Consider the following 18,734-nt stretch of genomic DNA (forward strand, 5'->3'; position numbering starts at 1 on the left):
CTAAAATTATGTGCACTTCTCAAGTAAAAATAAAAACATTTAATGCAGGAAGACATTAGTTTTGTTTTCCAGAAAGGGAGCAGGCAAAATATTTATATTCCATACTTCTACCAAAACAATTTATTCTATTAAAAAAACTCAGAATTTAAACATATATTGTTTTATATTTCTCAAATGCGTATGATAATTTAAACATTTTCCCAACTGAAAGAATTTTATACTCCATTGGAAGTTATGTATTAGTATACAAATGAAATGATTTACAACTGATCTTTCACCATTTAAGAATTAACTGCAACTGTTTCGCCATGTTGCTCTTACAGGCAAGTACTCATTTAAAAGAGCTTAAAAAATTTCCGTATACACCTTTAAATGTCAAAATTAAACTTTTTACCCTTTGAATCATATACATGGAAAAGTAAAGGCCACAGAAAAAATCTGTTAAGTTAATTTTGCCTTCGAAGTCCGATCTAAATCCTTCATCGGCAACCTATGACCAGCGGGTCACCTACTGACCCGCGGCAAGGATTGGGATGACGTTGATGAAATTATCCTAATTACTCTAAAAATTTAGAAAAATGAAATTTAACTATAGATTACGACAAAATGATGTTTAATACACTTGTAATTCGATAGTTGATATGTTTAAATTACGAAAATATTAGCGTAAAAATTTTAAGAAATTTATCCAGAAAGTCTGGTAGTCATGTTGAGTTGTGGTTACGTGTCAACGAGGAATCGCATTTATACTTAACCGGTGCGTGTGAAGAGTCTTTAAGAAGGCTCTTGAATGAGTTTCTAATACTAACTTAAAGCTTCTTTGAATTGAACTTAATTATTCTGTAACTACCTGTTATTGTTCTAAGATTATCATATCTAATTAAATCTTACTCTAAAAATAACTTCAGATGTAACTTAGAACGATAACTAATCGCAGTTCATGGTAAAAGAATTTTTTCTGTTTGTCTTTATAGTATCAGATGGAGATTGAGAAAATTTAATTCAACTTATGTCTGTATAATAGACATTTACTACTTGTCAGAATATTTAATCATCTTAGAAACTTAATCTTTGATTTTGTGAAAGAGGTAAAATGAAATCATTTAACTAGTGAAAAATGTTTATTTTAAATTAACTAATACTATACATTTCTTTGGTTCTTTATGTGTTTACTAGATTTATGAATTCTGATTTCACAAACTGAATTATTTGTTAGATACTTAAGTATTTTGAATAATCATACAATTAAAAATAAGCTATTAGTAAAGTAGTAAACTGATCTTGTGATGGCCATGTAAAATTGTGACTTTTGTTTTAAATTGGATTGGGATTTAAAGTTTTTTTTACATCCTGTATTAATTCATAAATACTGTACTACTCTATTATTTGGAATATTGGTTTAAAATGTTTGTTAAAGATATTTAAAAATTAAGTTGAATGTAAAATAATTGGATGTAACTGAGTTGAATGTAATTTGTTAAATTGTTCATATTGTTTCAGTTTTGTAAAAATCTGTTAATTTTCAAATTAATCTTGCAATTCATGTAGCTTAAACTTTCTTGAAACTATTGATTCCTCTTTAATATGAATCAGTATGTTAAGTGTGAAATTGTTTGAAGATTATATTTTTATGAATTGTGAACATATGTTAAGGGAAATCATGATTTTGTTGTCTTACAATTAATTCCTTAAAGATGCATTTCATCCTATAAAGAATTATATTCATTTCTAGAAATATTCTTTACTATACTTACAAATATTTTTAGCTGATAAAAAAAAACTTTTCATATAACTGTAAAGTTTCTATATAATGAATTTTCTAATTTTGAATTGTTTTAGAATATTTCATTTGTGTTGATGAGAGATTATTTCTAGTTTGCTTCTATATTTTTTTAAAAAAATGTTAAGAACCATATCTTTACTGTACTTATAATTAAGAAATAATAATAATGAAATCTATGTTTTGGATTTAAACAAATATATTCAATATTAGTTTGATATTAAAATGCTTTTCATACAATTTATTTGTTATGGTTTTAAAATGTAATCTAAAAATTTTCTTAGTTCAGCCTTTAATTTTCTTAATCTTAAATAAATATTTTGTTACATTAAAAAACATTTAATAAGAAATTTAAATGTCTTGTGTATTCTGCTAAGAATATAGCTATTTTTTAAATTCATAACTATTGAAACTATTATTTCATTGGTTTTGATTGTGGTTATTGGGTCACTTACCTCAGTGTCATTATGTGATTTTGTATAAAGTAGTAAAAATTAAGGGAAAAACTCTGCAGTAAAATTTATTTTTAAAAACTTTACATAAATTGTCCTTTATCATTTTCTTTATTTATTAAACTATTCAATCAAAATTATTTTCTGCACACTGGAATGTTGCTAATAGGCTGACTAAATCTGAATTTAAAATTAGATTAATATAATCTGAGATTCCTTCTTAATTTTATCCTGTGGGAATTTGAAACAATGATGTATCCAGATTTAATTCTTTGATTAAAACAGCCTGAATCATACTAAAATTTGTTTTTCTATTTGTTTAGATTTAATATTTAATTAAATACTTCTATTTTCACTGAAAATACTAAGAAATTTAAAATTATAAAGAGATGACTAAATTCTATTCTACTGCTCCTTAGCATTCACAATCTAGAATTTTAATTGAAATATTAGATGGTGTAAACTAGACTGTAAAGGTTTCCAACCAAATATTAGGGAATTGGCCCTTACACTCCTCATCAATAATTATAAAAGTATTTTGCTTTTCAGATTCTTAAATCATTCTTAATACTATTAATCGACTTTAAAGGATTCTGTAATTTAGAAGGAATAAGAAGATAATTCAGTATTTATTTACATTTCTAATGCACCATTTTAATTTTTTGTAATTTAAAAGTATTTTGCTATTCATTTAAATTGTCCATTTCAAGCAATCATTTCAACAAAAGTAGCAATTTGTTATTCAAAATTAAGTTTTAAAAGATAGGTTGGAAATGTGTAATGTCTCCAGATTTTAATTATAAAACTTTATACCCAAAATTCTTTTATAACTTAAAACCTGAGATCCTGACTTTTTTTTTTCAACCCTACTACACTATAATTATGATAGTGAAGACATTTCATTTGCTAATTAAATCTTTTTTCCAAAAAAAAAAAAAAAAAAAAAGAAGAAAAAGAAAATACTTGAATATTTTGTCTGATAAAATCTGTTAGAGTTTTAAAAAAAAGGCAATGCATTTAATTTATGCATGTTTTTCAGTAGAATATAATTTATACTTTCTTAGCAAACAGTTAAGATGATACTAAATACTTATATATTTTAATTTACTAATTTTTCATTTGTGATAGTTGAATATTCTTCATATTTGTCAGTATATAAAGCACTGAAATTTAGTTATTTCATAGATACTGAAACAGCTTTGCTATAATTCTAAAAATCGGCGATTCTGTGCGAGGTAGATTTCACCAATATAATTTTATTTTGTAACTTTATCTTGGAGCTCTTGTTTTTTTATAGTTCTTTGCTATTTATAATTATTCTATTACAGTTATTATATGCAAGCTGAAAATTGATGCCACATTTTGAAAGTATAGAAATAAATAGTCATTTTTTTTAATTGAACAATAATCCCCAGATCGCATTTTAAATATGGATCATTTGTAGTTGCATACATAATTACATAGTAAGGCAAATAGGATAGGTGAGAAAACATTGTGAAGTGGATTATTAATTAGGAATGGGATCAATTAACATTGTTTCAAGATATTTATTTGGCAATTTCCAATGTATAAAAATAAGGAATTGTAAAAGGTTAAAGGTAATTGAGCAAGTCACTTTATTTTTTGATAGAAATAATTATATGTTTAATGATTTGAATATATCAACATGCCTTTTTTTCTGTAAGAATTGCTAAATAATCTAGATTTGTAGTTTATTCATTTAGAATTTTTTCTCAAATGTTTCATAATATTTTATATTTACAGATTGAGTATTCCTTCAATATGCTGTAGTCATATTTTTTAGGAATATAACTAATATGAAAATTAATTTTGCATACTACAGCTAATTTTTCTTTCCTAAATAATTTTTTAACATACTTATCCCTAAAATAATCCGGAAAAAAAATAATAAATAGCTATCAATATTTTTCTTAATTTTATTTTCACTGTTTCTTTGTCTTCTGAAACAATTGTAAATATTTCTCTTCTATTGAGATATATTTTGAATAACATTTTATTTGATTTTAGGAAAATAGAATATTGAAATATCCCTTCATATTAATTACGATATCCTTTTTAAACTAAATCATTGGAATAGGCAGATATTAACCCTTAATATTGTTGAAATAATTTTTATACATTTGTTTTTATATTATGGATGATTATTCTATTTTTATTTAAGGCTTTAAAATTCTTAATATTTTACACTGGGTGTAATTTTGATTAGAGGGGAACATTATTTCTTTAAATACATTTATTGTATTTCGAGCATTCAGGGAATGAAAATTAGTTAAGCAGATTCAGATTTGAAAAACTATTAAAATGACCACAAATTATAAATCAATCCAGGACTCTGATATCTGAACACATTGGATAGGGTAGGTAGGGGTCAGTAAAGGCGAAATTGAGAAATTGATTTTTAAAAAAAGCAATACAATAATTATTCTAAAGAAAAAAAGAAGCATATATAAAACATTTTTTAAAATTTTTTTCTTGAAGCTGATTAGTTTATTATAATCTCATTAGAGTGGTCTTATAAATGGTGTCATAAAAGTGAAAGGGGAAATTTCTTCAGAAGACTGCTTTAAGCTTTAAATCAAATTTACATTTTATTAATGTCGATTATTAATCTATAAATTAAAAATAGAAATATCTTCAATGTTTTTTTTTTGTTTTTTTTTCTATTTCGGGTAACAAATTCAAAACTAGAATTTTTGCAATTAATTCATGATATCTGTTTATTTTACAATTTAAGGTGTTTGAATTATATTAATGTTAATTATGTAGAATTATATTGGACATTTACTACAAATTTTGATTAGTAGTTCTGAACGAGTAGGTCCAAACAGTTATGCGATTTCAGTTGTGAGAATCATCATAATATCTAATACATCATAGTATTGAATTATCTTGATACGAGTTCTAGTAAGGAAATAACGTTGCTAGTTCTTCATTTAGATATTGTAGCTATGTTTTCTGATCTAATTTTTTTAATTATTGTTCTATGTTTTTATGAATTTGAGGTGAATTGAAGTCTGTTTATGAAAATTTCATTTGGAATGAGCCATTGAAGTGAAGCCATTAGAAAATTTAAATTATTATTAAGGATTATAAAAAATTAATTTTGAGTTCTTTAATTTTATTTTGATCTATTCATAATGACATTGATTTTCTTAATTTATTTTTCAGTCTGGGAGGATAAAACATTATTGATGCCTTGGGCCTAATAGACTATAGGTCAAGATATTTTGCCAGCATTGTTATCTTGTGGTTATGCTACTACATACTATAAAAAGAAAATGGACTGAATATGCATTATTTAATTTTTCTGAATATTTTTTCTTATATTTAAAAAAAGTTACAAATATAATGACAATAAGAGTTATTACTCTTTTATCGCATAGTCCTTTTTTGCCTTGTGTAATCTTATAACAAAATCTCTTATATTAAATAATGTGATTGCTTTGAGGTCATCATGGCCTGTGCATTATTAGCATTCTTTTTTTTAAACAATTTAGTCCATATCTTTCAGTCACAGTATATGTTCATTAAATGCAGGTGGTTACAATGAAATTCTACTTTTAACCTATTGGTTTTTGAAAAATTAAAAGTATTTCATTTGACTAGAATACCTATGTAATGAGCTAGTTATCACTGTAATGCATTGAATTTAAAAATTGTGCCTTACCTACCTACTTTTTAGAATACTTTTATAATATACCTACTAGGGTTTCTTTATGAATTTTTTTTTTTCTATCTGTGTGAAGCAAAAAAATACATTATGCATTGATAGTAGTGAGGTTTTTTGTTAGTATTAATCTACCAGCAGCAAGTTATTTTTATTTTGTACAATTCCTTTACAATTGACCAGTTTTGAAAATAGAAAGACTGTGAATAAGCATAGTATTTAAGAATTATTATTAAGAGCATAATTGTCTATTTTGTCATTTTTAATGGCCACCAAAATTTAGCAGACATTCATAAAAAGAAGTAATTTTAGTAATTTAATAATTAAAAATAACATAGTTAATTTTGATAAAAAAAATATTCATAGGAAAAAAAATTATTTTTAAACATTTGACAGAAATGGAATCATGATTAATAAGTTAAATTATTTCATTTAACATCTACAGTGCATAAATATTACATTAAGAGCACAATAATAGGCATTTTATAGTAGTTTAGATAAAAAAAAAAAAAAAAAAACTTATGAATATCTGGATATAGTTATGGCATGCTAAATGACAAAGCATAAAGCTAATTTTGATTGGTCAGCTTGTGCATTCATCTCTGAAAATCAACACATGCTTGAGCCCATTTTGATTCTAAATTCTTGAGTATTTTTTATTTTATTAGTTTGTCTGACAAAAAATTAATTGTTCAATGTAATACAAATAAATTTATTTTGGATACAATTGCAATTTTGTAAATTGTCTGACTGCAGGAAGATTATTATTATTTTCATTTTATTGACATTGTAAAAAGATCTCTTGCTCTCTGCTGAGCACGCTCATATTGCTGCCATAATTGGAACATAACTATTATGCATTAGTTGGTATTAGAGAGATGGGTTCAAATTAATCCGATTTAAGTACTTGTTTATTAAAGTATGGTCTGAGTTGACAAAAGCTAGAGTTTATTGTTCTTTCTAAAGTCATGGTTGAATATCTTTATAATTTCTGCACTTCCATTTTTTTCTCTTAATTTCACACATTTATGTAATTTTTCTACTCGTTTAATTTATATATATTATTAGAAAGAATTGAAGTGTTATAAGGCTAGTATAAGAATAATTGTCACTCTTAAATGGAGAAAAATTCACATGTCCTTTATAAGTACATATATATATATATATATATATATATATGTAATGATATTTCTTATTTCAATTTAAATCCTAATTAATTTCCCATTTATTAAATCTTAAATTAATTATGCTACTTTATTCTAAAATTGTATCTTATTTCTTGATCCAAATCTCATTTTCGTAAAATTTTATTATTGCCAACATGTGATCTAAAAATCCTTTTTCTTTGTTCCCCATGCCACAAGCAAAGGGGTAAAAATCCTTGGTGTGTGTACAATTATTTCAAAGATACCTAAAAATTGCTTTCCTCAATCAACATGCGCCAGATAAGTTCTTATTGGAATCTTATGATAAAACCATTAAAGGGAAAAATTCTGTCACTTTCACTTTTGTTTTCTGGTGCAAATGTGTGCCTTTGTTTCTGTTTGGAAATTAGGCTTCCCATGGTAAAATAAATTGAAATTCATTTAAATGGTCTCTTCCTTTCGGCCATGTAATGCCAAAGTTAAACTACATATTTATTCATATACACAACAAAACATAAGTAAATCTGATATTCATATTACTTATTGATTTTATCTAATGAATAAAGAGGTATTTTAAATGTACAAGAAAATTTTAAAATTTAATAAAACATTTGTCATTAAATTCATTTTTTTAGATATGTAAATGTATTATTACTGCGGTTCACTGAACAATCCCATAGAATGGCCTAATGTGAAAATTGATTTTATAATATTTGTAAAGCCTTTTAACAGTTAATCTTTACAAGCAGCGAATTATTGTTTGCACTTGCTGTTATTTTGAGTTCATATTATTGCAATAATCACAAGATGTTAGATATACTTAATGCTTACAGTTTAATTTCAAAGATTTCTTTTTCGTATGAAATCTTTCAAATCTATTCTTTTAAACGTGATAACTCATTTAAATGAAAACTAAACAATATAGTTAATGCTTCATGTATTTTATAAAATAATCATCATATTAAGGTAGGTTAGAAATTATATATTCTGAATATTTACAAAATACTATAATGAAGTAGTATTATTAGATTTTTGTTGACATTTATTATATTGTGCAATTTGAAACCAAGAACTGCAAATTGCAAATTTTCCTAAATAGTAATGATTAAAAATTTGGGAATTAATAAAATATTCTACTGGTTAAAGCTTATTCATTGGCACTAGATTTATTATAAATTCTTTCTGATCTCCCTATATCAAAATAATTTTAAAAGGCTGTTAATGATTGCCTTATAAGCAGGTGCTGATATCATAATAGTTTTGTTTGAACCTGCTCATTTTGAAACATTTTTTTTTTTCTTACTGTTTCAATTTACTTATTTTTCACTTGATAGTTTTATTTGCATTCTAGTTTGTTTTTTTTTTAATTATTTTTTTAAAGGAACACTGAAAATTTTCTTTCTTAACTTATTGCTTACCTGATGAATGCAAATTATGTTGAATAAATGGAAATCGCGCTATTTCAATAAGAGTATATAACTGTTAAGTTAATATATGCAGTATCACATCTTTGTGTACCAGAATATGTTTTGCATTAAGTTTTCGAATATTTTGTATTTTATTCGTCGGTCAATAGTTTTTAATTGTTGGATTGAAGAATTGTTAATATTAATAATAAGCCATAATGTACAGAAATAAAAAATAATTTTTACCATGTGAAGGTTTATAATGTTTTTGTGTAAAATCCTTTTTTTTAATCTATATGAATGAATTATTTCTATTGAAAGACAAGTAAAATTTTTTGGGTATTTGTAAAAAATGCATTTTATCAATAAATTCTCTAAACCACATTTTAATAAATGAATACCCAAAGTATTAAAATTTTTCTTTTGAGAATTTATTTATTCACTATTTTACAACGTATTGATATAATGCTTATAAAATAACAAATAAGTTGTAATTATCATTTATTACACATTACGTTCTTATTGTCCAAAATTCAATTTTAAAATCATTATTGAATGAATTGAATGGAATTCATGCATTGAAAAATGCTCTTTAGTTATATTTTGTGAGTGTTTCGCTGTGTGTGGGACATCAAGGTCAGATGAACGCATGATATCCAAACAGCCTAACAATTATAGTTTTTGGAGACAAACAGCAGCTAGATTTTTTTATGGTAGTAAATGATGTCAATCTCTTATTAGCAAAATCATTCATTAATGATGAAACAATTTATTTATAAACAATGGCAGTCAGTCAAACTTGTAGAACAATCAGTTGAGATCACTATTGTTGCAGTGATTAAAGAGAATAAACTAAATTTATTGAAGCTACTTAGAAATATAAAGGAAGAAGAAACTTTATGTACAAACATGCTTTTTGTGAGATAGTGCAATATATCAACAAAATAAATCTGTAAAAAGCAACTTATTATCACTATGTTAAAAAAAATCAGTTCTGCACATATAAATTCATGTTATTTATTTTTATGGATAACCCAAATTGTTGGCAGTATATCTTTTTTTTAATTTTGAAATACAATATGTCATGAAAATTTGATATTGTTTGCAAAATCTTTTGCTTAAAGTTTTTTTAGTAATCACTTTCTTGATTTAAAATATAAAATATGCTTTGCTTTTTTTTCATTCATTACTTAACCTACTGTAGTTCTTTGCTATACTGTGGGAAAAATAAAACAAAAACTATGTTTAGTTTAGTATAGTGCTTTTATTGAACTGAAGTTAGTAGGAAAGAAATCTTATAATTATTACTGTCTTTTTTTAATCAATTACTTGCAGTCTTATACTAAAGATTCATTTGTAAGTGGAAATAACTGTATTATGGTGTGGAAAAAGAGTCATAAAAAACTGGGCGATTCCTTAAAAAGTATTCTGATGTCCGATTCTTTTACAGTCATAATTTTATCATAATTTTGATGCTTTAGAACATATGCTAACATTTTATCTTAAGATAATAGTGACATGACATTTTAAGATTAATGCAGGTTTATTCTTACAAGTCTTGATTAATGAATTATTGGTCTTAGATAATTATTTATGGGAAGTCGATGTTGCAAGTTATAAAAAGTAACCCAAATATATCTTTAAATTATTAGTTATGTAAAAGAATTCCTAAGAATGGATATTTTAGTTCATCATCAGATTAGCCTTGAAAAATCTTATATATTTGTATTGGCTGAAAATTAATAATGAATTAGTTTATGAAATTGTGAGATTTAAACAATTTTAAAGAGCAACCTTTAGATCCCTTTTTAATATTACGTTGGTTTAGCTTAGTCTTGAAAATTTTAAATGAGTAATAGCTGGAGAAGGATGGTAGTTTTATGTACATTAAACATTAGTAACATTTTTTTTAAAAACCCAACTTACTAGCTGTTTTGTCAGATTTTATTATTTTATGAAGCAACATGCCTTAAAATATTTTTCTACTAATTATCAAAACACATATGATGCTTCGTAATCATTTTAAAATTTTTTTCTTTCATTCCTTTCTCTTGAAACAATACCTTATATATGGAGTTGGACTGTACATGGTACAGTCTTCTTGTGAATATAATAATTATTTAAAACACTTGATTTTGGAAAGAAGTTAAGCTTACAAAAATCACTTTTTTTTCCCTTCCTCCAAATGATGCAAGAGATCCATATTTAATCAATAATCACTGTTCAGTTTGAAAAGTTAGTTTTTCAGTTTTTCAAGAAAAAAAAATGTAAGGTGTGTTGTTTAACGTAACAATGAAATTACTCATTAAGAAAGTTTGTGTTATTTTCAAGACAATATACTTACTATCCAAACATGAATAAATATAAAAAAGTAACTTTCGCTTAACAGTTTGCTGCATTTATAAATTGTCTCAGTTTTCTTGCAGTTTTGCATTCCTTACTTCTATTTCAGCTGTTTTTATTTTTAATAATTGAAGTAGAATTATGTAAATATGCTAAAGCAGTTGATCTATTTCAGGTTCCAGCTGTTGTTTGAATTTCTATATCCGGGGGTGTCACTCCACCCTTAGATGAAAATGGTCAACTATAAATCCTGCATTCAATTCTGAGAAACTATGGCTTTCGGTATATAATTGTTGGTAAGCTAGTTATTAAATAGTTTTTTCATATAGATAAATTATGTTCAGATTGATGCAACCGTTATATCATTTTTCTGGCCCTTTATCTCTGTTGTTTTAATCCATTTTGTCAAAAATAAAGTTTCTTATTCTCCAATTTCGAATTATAAAATCTTCCTCTTTTTAAGTTTTTGATAACTTTTAAATCGTTTGCTCTGTAATCAAACAAATGCTTTAATTTACTTTTGAGTTCTGGTTTTGATTGGAAAAGGAAGTTATGGTTGTTGATAGGGCAGCTTTAAATTTTAAATTATTTATAATTTTGATTAAAAAAAAACATTTTTTAACCCTTTTGGGACGGGAGGTCTCTTTCCTAGACGTAAGCATGGGACGGAGTGTACGTGAAAGGAATCATCCCACAGGGCAAGAGTTTTGTGTCGCTAAGCCTAACTAACAAAAAAAAAAAAAAAAATCACAAGTTTAAGTCTAAACATCATATACTTTTGCTACCATTTTAGATTAGTATCTCGTTCACAATACTGACACATTCTTCCTCTGACAAATGCATTTTCTTGCCATAATAAACCAAGCCTTTTTGTAATAAAAAGAGAAATGCACGAAATGTATCCTGAAGCTACACAAATTACAGCAGAACTGATGGTAAAACCTGAAATGATTAGTTACTCAGTAATAACAAAAAAAGGGGAAGAATTCAGTGGGAGACTAGAAACGGGAATGATGCTTTCAAGTGGAAAGTTACACAATGCATCTCTTTTAGTTACATTACTCTCCCCCCTCCCCTCTTCTTTCCCTCGCAATGGCTGATAAATAAAATTCCTAAGGCGGGTTGAATATGAGCAAACTGAAGGTTAGGACTCTAAAAGTATATTTATTTCAAAAGTAATGGACACAGGGAGCCATCTAGTAGCGATTAAAAATTATTCCAGTTTAAAATGTCCCATGAGTTCAATTTCCAGAAATACACGAATGATATGCCCAGCTGTGAGAGACGTTCTTAGGTGATGATATATGATACACCCTTCACAAAAGGGTTAAAAAATGATTGGATTTGTATTATTAGAATGGATACTGGATTTGTATTATTTGCATATTTCATATAGTTTTTCTGATACATAATTAGTTTCTTTCATTAAAATCGGACATTAGAAATAGATGCATTATTTAATTTGCATTGTTTAATAATGCATGTTTTTTTTAAGTTTAAATTCTTAAATAAATTGATAAATATTGACTACAATATGATTTTGCAAGACTCAGTTAAATGTATTTGGTATTTTTGATTAAATTTATTTATGTTGACTTGGTATGTATATGACTTGGGAAAAAATTTTTGTGAAAAACTGAATTTCAATAAAAGTGAACTTCTGGTTGAAATTGATTTCAAAGTTTTAGTGCTCAAAAACGTCACATTAAGCATTCTATAGCTCCATTAGCTTGTGTCAAAGCCATTTACACTTAACCAATTCCCTGTCTTCGTAACAAATTAAGAAAATGACTTTTCTGAGAAGTAATAAGCAATATTTTCATAGATAAATTTGCAGACTATCAGGTATTCATAGATATAAAATGCCAATTTATTTTTAAAAAAATAAATAACTTTAGATTTAATAGGGGGGAAAAAACCTTCTACTTTTTAATGCTTCCCAGCATCCCCCATATTAATTGCATTTGTATATTTATATTCAATTAAATGGATTTTAAAAACTGACTGAGCCTTCTGGAGTCCAGTATATTTTGATATAACATGACCAAATGTTTGAATTCTGATTTGAGCTTGAAAACATTTTTGTTTGTTTAATTTTTTATATCAGTTCTTTACAACAATTGCAAAAGATATTTCTAAAAAAATAATAGTAGATATTTCTAAAAAATACTATTGTCTTAAATTTAGATATTAAACCCTGTAGAAAGGGGGGGGGGAGGATTTCAAAGTTTTTATCAAAAGTTACTTTGTATTATTTGTTTTTGTCAAAACAATATCCCTGTTAAATGCCCTATAAGAGTCTTTTCAGTTTGGTTTAAAAAATTTGTTTCAGCAGTAAACACATTTAACGCAGTTGTAATTTTTTTAGATGTTACAAAATTTAAAAATTATCTACTCATTTGATTTTCTCATTTTAATTAAATATGAAGTTGTAATTGTTAGGTATTGTACATATTAAAAAGCTTATTTAATTATTTGAGTGTTAGCATTCCATTATGATCTGATATTCAAAATATTTTTATTTTCTCATATCTAACATTTACAGATTAACAGCGTATTTGCTGGGTGATATGTACTTGTTAGAATATAATACTTCAAATTTTGTTCATCAGTACTGAAGTATAAAACAGGTTTTAAGAGCAATTCATAAAATTCTATTAAATAATAAATTTTTGTTTAATAATAATAAATTTTTGTTGTTGTTGTCCATAGAAAAAAAAATATATACGAAGATGAGTTTTGTATGACCTTACATAATTAACATGTCCACTCCACGACTCATGACTGATATTCAGACCGTTTATCTAATTAAATGATCCCTTCTCTGTTATCGCTTAACTGAAATAGAGGAGGAGTCATCTAATTAGAAAGATGATCCAAATATCAGAAGAGTCGTTTTTTCATTGAATCCAAATAATATTAAATGGTTCATATAATCTTATCTATTTTTTTAATCCAATTTTGTCCTTAATGCTTTTTTAGTTTCTGACAGATTTTCTTCGCATAAATGTATAACGGGTTTAAGTAAGAAGCGGAGGTAGAGCATCATATTGCTGTTTAACATGATAGAAACACAATTTTTGACAAAGTGTAGAGTTATTTTTAAAAATTATTATCTTGTTGGAAGGTAAATGTACTTTCAAGGAACAATTTTTCTGCATTCTTTAAGTCATTTTGCTTTAAATTGTAAGATGTATGCACTTATTCAAATTTCTTTCGATAAAAACGAACTGTCAAGACAATACTCGTTTTCCTTCCCTTTACCCTTACTATGATATCTCTGTCAATATGTTTGATAGTTCTGCATAAATTCTTAGCATTTTCTGATTTGGTTTTCTTTAAACTAACTTGGCCATCTGATCTATTGATGTAAGATTTTGATTAATCTCTAAAATGGACAGATTGTCAGAAAGATACAGACTTACTTACATGTTTCTTTGCTATTCAAAGCATATATTTATTTTTTCTATTATAGAGAATTATAAGACTTTTTTATGCGCTTTGGATGTCCAAAGTAACCAAATTTTTAACACCATTTGAGGTATCACTTCATTGTTGTATTCAGTCTGTAAGTCATCTGTGACTTGATATGTACTTATTTATAGATTACCTTGAACCTTGTATGTGATATTTCTTTTATGTGAGCAGTTTAGTTTTCAAGATCTTCTTTATTGATGTCTACCCTCAGAAGTTAGAAATTCATTGTACCTTTTAATAATATATTTTATTGTAGACTCAGATTTATTCACAATTTCAATCATATCTCTTCATGGGAACGTCTATTGTTTAGTAGCTAAATTAATGACTCATGAATAGTCCATTAAATTAGCCATTTTAAGACAGTTAAAAATCAGATTTCGTTGTTTCCATAAGTTGAAATTCAAAAGTTTTATTATTATTATTTACTATAGAAATGCTTTATTTTACATTGATGATAATTTTGTGAATAATATTTTTATAAAAAATATTAATATTATATTTTATTAAGATTTTTGTTTTATATTGCTGTAAATAAACATATATATTGATTTATTTTTAGATACTGATGATGGCAACAGCACTTGTGGAAGGGAATGATGGATCAGAATCAGATTTTGAAGATTCCAGAAAAAGGCCATCAGACTCAGAATTAGATAATGACACAAAGAGGTCTCATCATGGGGTCGCCAATGGGACATATCATTTCAAAATTCTTGTCCCATCGGTTGCTGCAGGAGCTATTATTGGTAAGGGTGGGGAGACGATTGCCCAGCTCCAAAAGGAGACGGGCACTCGTGTCAAGATGTCAAAAGCCACTGATTTTTATCCTGGAACTAGAGAAAGGGTTTGTTTAATCACAGGCAATATAGATGGCATTTTAAAAATTCATGAATTCATTATGGAGAAAATCAAAGAAAAACCTGACCCTAATGCTAAATTAGCTATCGATTTTGACCATAAGCAACCCGCAGAGCGTGAGAAACAGGTAAAAATATTAGTTCCTAATAGCACAGTGGGAATGATCATGGGTAAAGGTGGGAGCTATATCAAACAAATTAAGGAGAAGAGTGGTGCTTATGTGCAAATATCCCAAAAGTCCAAGGACCATGCCTTAGTAGAACGTTGCATAACTGTCATAGGAGAAATGGAAAATAATAAAATTGCATGTGAACTTATTCTAATGAAAATTGTTCAAGATCCCCAAAGTGGTAACTGTTTAAATGTCAGTTATGCTGATGTCACGGGTCCAATAGCTAATTTTAATCCTACTGGTTCACCATTTGCTAATCCTAATAGTATTTCCAAAGGCACCATGAATAATAGCAATACCAGTTACAGTTCAAATGACAGCTTGAATAGTCTTAGTCCTACTGTTACAAATAGTTTTCATAGTCCTCAAACCAGCACAACAGGAGTAGTCGCATTTTCTGGGATGGGAAGTCCCAGTGTCCCTAGCACTAATGTATCCCAGGTCATTGAAAGATTCAAAACCATGCTCCGTGGCAGTGGATACTCGGAGCAAGCTTTGTCAGAAATCACTGCAGCCATGAATACATTAGCAAATTACAATATTCCAAGTTACAACATTCTTGGACTATGCATCAATGGAAATGGTCCTCCGATGGTCAGTGGAATGGGTATGGGAATGCCCAATTCTGCTGCAGCCAGTTGTCCAATGCCTCCTGGAGGAATGTCCAACCAAGGTATGTACACATCCACTGCTGGTGTTCCTGGAATGGAAGCTGCATCAGCAATGTCCGATCCAATGGGAGCAGGATCTAGCATCTTTAGTCCTATTGGAAGTCTAGGCAATGGTGTCTCTGGATTGGGTCTTGGACCTGGCTTCACATCACCAACAACATCTCGTTCCAGTGATCGCTTCTTGGTACAACCCGAAACTCAAGTATTTGAGCCTTTTCGAAGAACCTCTCCAACGCTTGCATCTCCAAGTGCGGCTGCTTTGCCCATCAACAATAATTCCTTTGGTCTAGGGACTGGTCCAATTTCTGGTCCTGTCAAGAGTCCCCAATCCATCGATCGATTAGGGCCAGACATGACGAAGATAGAGATTGAAGTAGGAGAAAATATTGTTGGAGCCATCTTGGGACCAGGTGGAAAAGCTCTGGTAGAAATTCAACGGTTCAGTGGAGCGAACATCCAGATCTCAAAGAAGGGAATCTTTGCCCCTGGAACTCGCAATCGCATTGTCACTATTACGGGTCTCCCCCATAACGTGAGTACAGCTCAGTACCTCATTGAGCGACAAGTAGGTGAAGAAGAGGCCAAGCGAGCTCAACAAAATGCCATGGGAATTTTGCATTGAACTGAATTTTAACATAATCTTTCTCCTTTCATCTTTTTCTTTGTGTGTCAATGGCTTCATTATCTCTTCCTTAAAAGTTGTGGAGAGGTTCCCAAGTACCTTGTTACCGTTTCAATGAATTAAATACCTATTGATTATTGTTATCATACGTTAATATATATATACACACATATGCAGATATGTCACTAAGTTCTGTATAATTCATATGTGGCTGCGTTCCATTTGCTAAGCATGATTTAAGGGTGTGAATTATGTATATTCAGACACATTGTGAAGGACAATTTCATATGGTCTGTTATTGTTGCAGTGTTTTTCTCAAATTATTTAGGTGACTTTTTATGTAAAATTGGATTTAAACTGTTTTAGATTTTGCCTCATAAGTTACCTTAAATTGTTAACTTGCAATACATCTAAGAGATGCTTTGTTAACCTAACCATTTTTTATCTAATATCCTGTGATTGGAAATGTATTTTTGTTGGCTTTTTGATCAGCAATTTGTATCCGTATATAAAATCCAGCTTTTTTTTTTTAGCTTTGTGGTATATAGATATCTGTTGTTGATAATTAGAATCAAACAAATAAACTTTAATCTATTATTTATGGTTTTATATCAGACTTAATTGATTTTTTTATTTAATGTGTTGTATTTTCTGGCAGTGTAAACTTGCTCTTATTTATTGAGCTTTTGATTATAAAATTGGATCATCGTAAAAAAATAAATCAAATCAGTGTGATTTCTGATGAAGTGAAAGACTGAACAAATGTGATCTTTATATTGAATTTTTAGGCTAAGCTAAATATTTTGAATTATATTCCAAATATTCAAGCATTCATTGCAGTATATACAAAATGTGATAATTATCTTTGTGTAGGAAATAATGAATTCTTCTATATTGAGTCACTTTTCTAAGTATACCGATTATTTTATGAGCTGCAACGGTAAATTTAATCAGAGGTATACTTAGTGTATTGTGCAATGAAGCTTCTGATTTAGGTAATAAATTTAAGTGATAACTTAGGGAATGTATTTAAGTGATAATTTTGAATATTGTAATTTATTTCTTTATAAAAGAGCGTTTCAGGGAATAGTTGTGAACATTTTGTATATTTTGTTAGAATATGTTGTATTAAAAAGATCTTATAAAAACAAGTTATTTACATAAATGTAAGTTATGTAAAATGGAAGTTATATAAAAACTAGAAAATGCTTTTGTTCCTAAACAATTATGTAAATATTCCTCATAAACTTCAATTATTTTCCAAATGATTTGTTATGAATTGAGGTGTAGAATTTCTACATATTGTTTGAAATTGAAACATTTGGTTTTCTGAATATAAATCTGTATCCTAAAGAGTAACTCAATTTTTTGCTCACAAAAAAAAGCAAATCATTTTTCATTTTATTTTTCTGGACATCTATGAATCATTTCATTCTTTCATGGCTGGTAAATTTTGTAGATTTTTCCAGCCATACATTTCCATTCCTATAAAAAGGATAGCTTAATAAAATTTCCCATAATTTCATTACTGATTTTTTTTTCTTATTGTATGAATGTCGTTATTTATAGCATTTAAGATTTTAATCACAGCTTTCAAAGTAATATAGTTTGGGACTTGTGACTAACCTACTTTTTAAATATTCTTTTGTAATTCTGAAATTTATAAGTTTTTAAAAAGTATGGTCTAAATGTGGTTTATACAAATATGATACATATAACTACATTTACAGGGAATTAAATTATATTTTTGACAATAAATTTTATGGAAAGTTTTCTTAAAAGCATTCATATTCTAAGATGATCTCATAGTTATGTAATAGATTTCTTTATGCTCAAATATTTACATTTTCAAAAAAAAAAAAAAAATGGTGCATTGAAGAGTTGTAATATTTTGATATTATCTAAAAGTTAACAAAGCTTAAACTTACAATTGAGTAAAATTAAAGTATCTCCATTCAGATATATAGAGGTCAAAATTCTTAGACAATTTTCAAGGGTAAATCAAACATATTGATTTTTTTTAATAATAGAAAATGAGATTGCAAATGCAATGTATTATAGCTGTAAGGAGTTATTTGATTATAATTTAAATAAAAGGATACAATCTTTTACATTGT

The 18,734-nt window shown here is 27.3% G+C and overlaps 1 protein-coding gene across 3 annotated transcripts; it reads left to right on the forward strand.

Annotated features, from left to right (window-relative positions):
- The first annotated feature begins 322 nt into the window (after positions 1-322).
- Positions 323-18,145, forward strand: LOC129962636 (RNA-binding protein Pasilla-like). Of its 3 annotated transcripts, none has more exons than XM_056076499.1 (3): positions 323-440; positions 10,990-11,110; positions 14,854-18,145. In XM_056076499.1, exon 3 carries the CDS (start codon positions 14,860-14,862, stop codon positions 16,615-16,617), a length of 1,758 nt encoding a protein of 585 aa, XP_055932474.1. In that variant the 5' UTR covers positions 323-440; positions 10,990-11,110; positions 14,854-14,859; the 3' UTR covers positions 16,618-18,145. The 3 variants fall into 3 exon arrangements, with proteins under 3 accessions (XP_055932474.1, XP_055932472.1, XP_055932473.1); XM_056076497.1 differs by lacking the exon at positions 323-440 and adding an exon at positions 496-757; XM_056076498.1 differs by lacking the exon at positions 323-440 and adding an exon at positions 963-1,088.
- Positions 18,146-18,734: the final 589 nt, after the last annotated feature.

The sequence above is a fragment of the Argiope bruennichi genome, chromosome 3, assembly GCF_947563725.1.
Source record: "Argiope bruennichi chromosome 3, qqArgBrue1.1, whole genome shotgun sequence".
Lineage (NCBI taxonomy): Eukaryota > Metazoa > Arthropoda > Arachnida > Araneae > Araneidae > Argiope > Argiope bruennichi.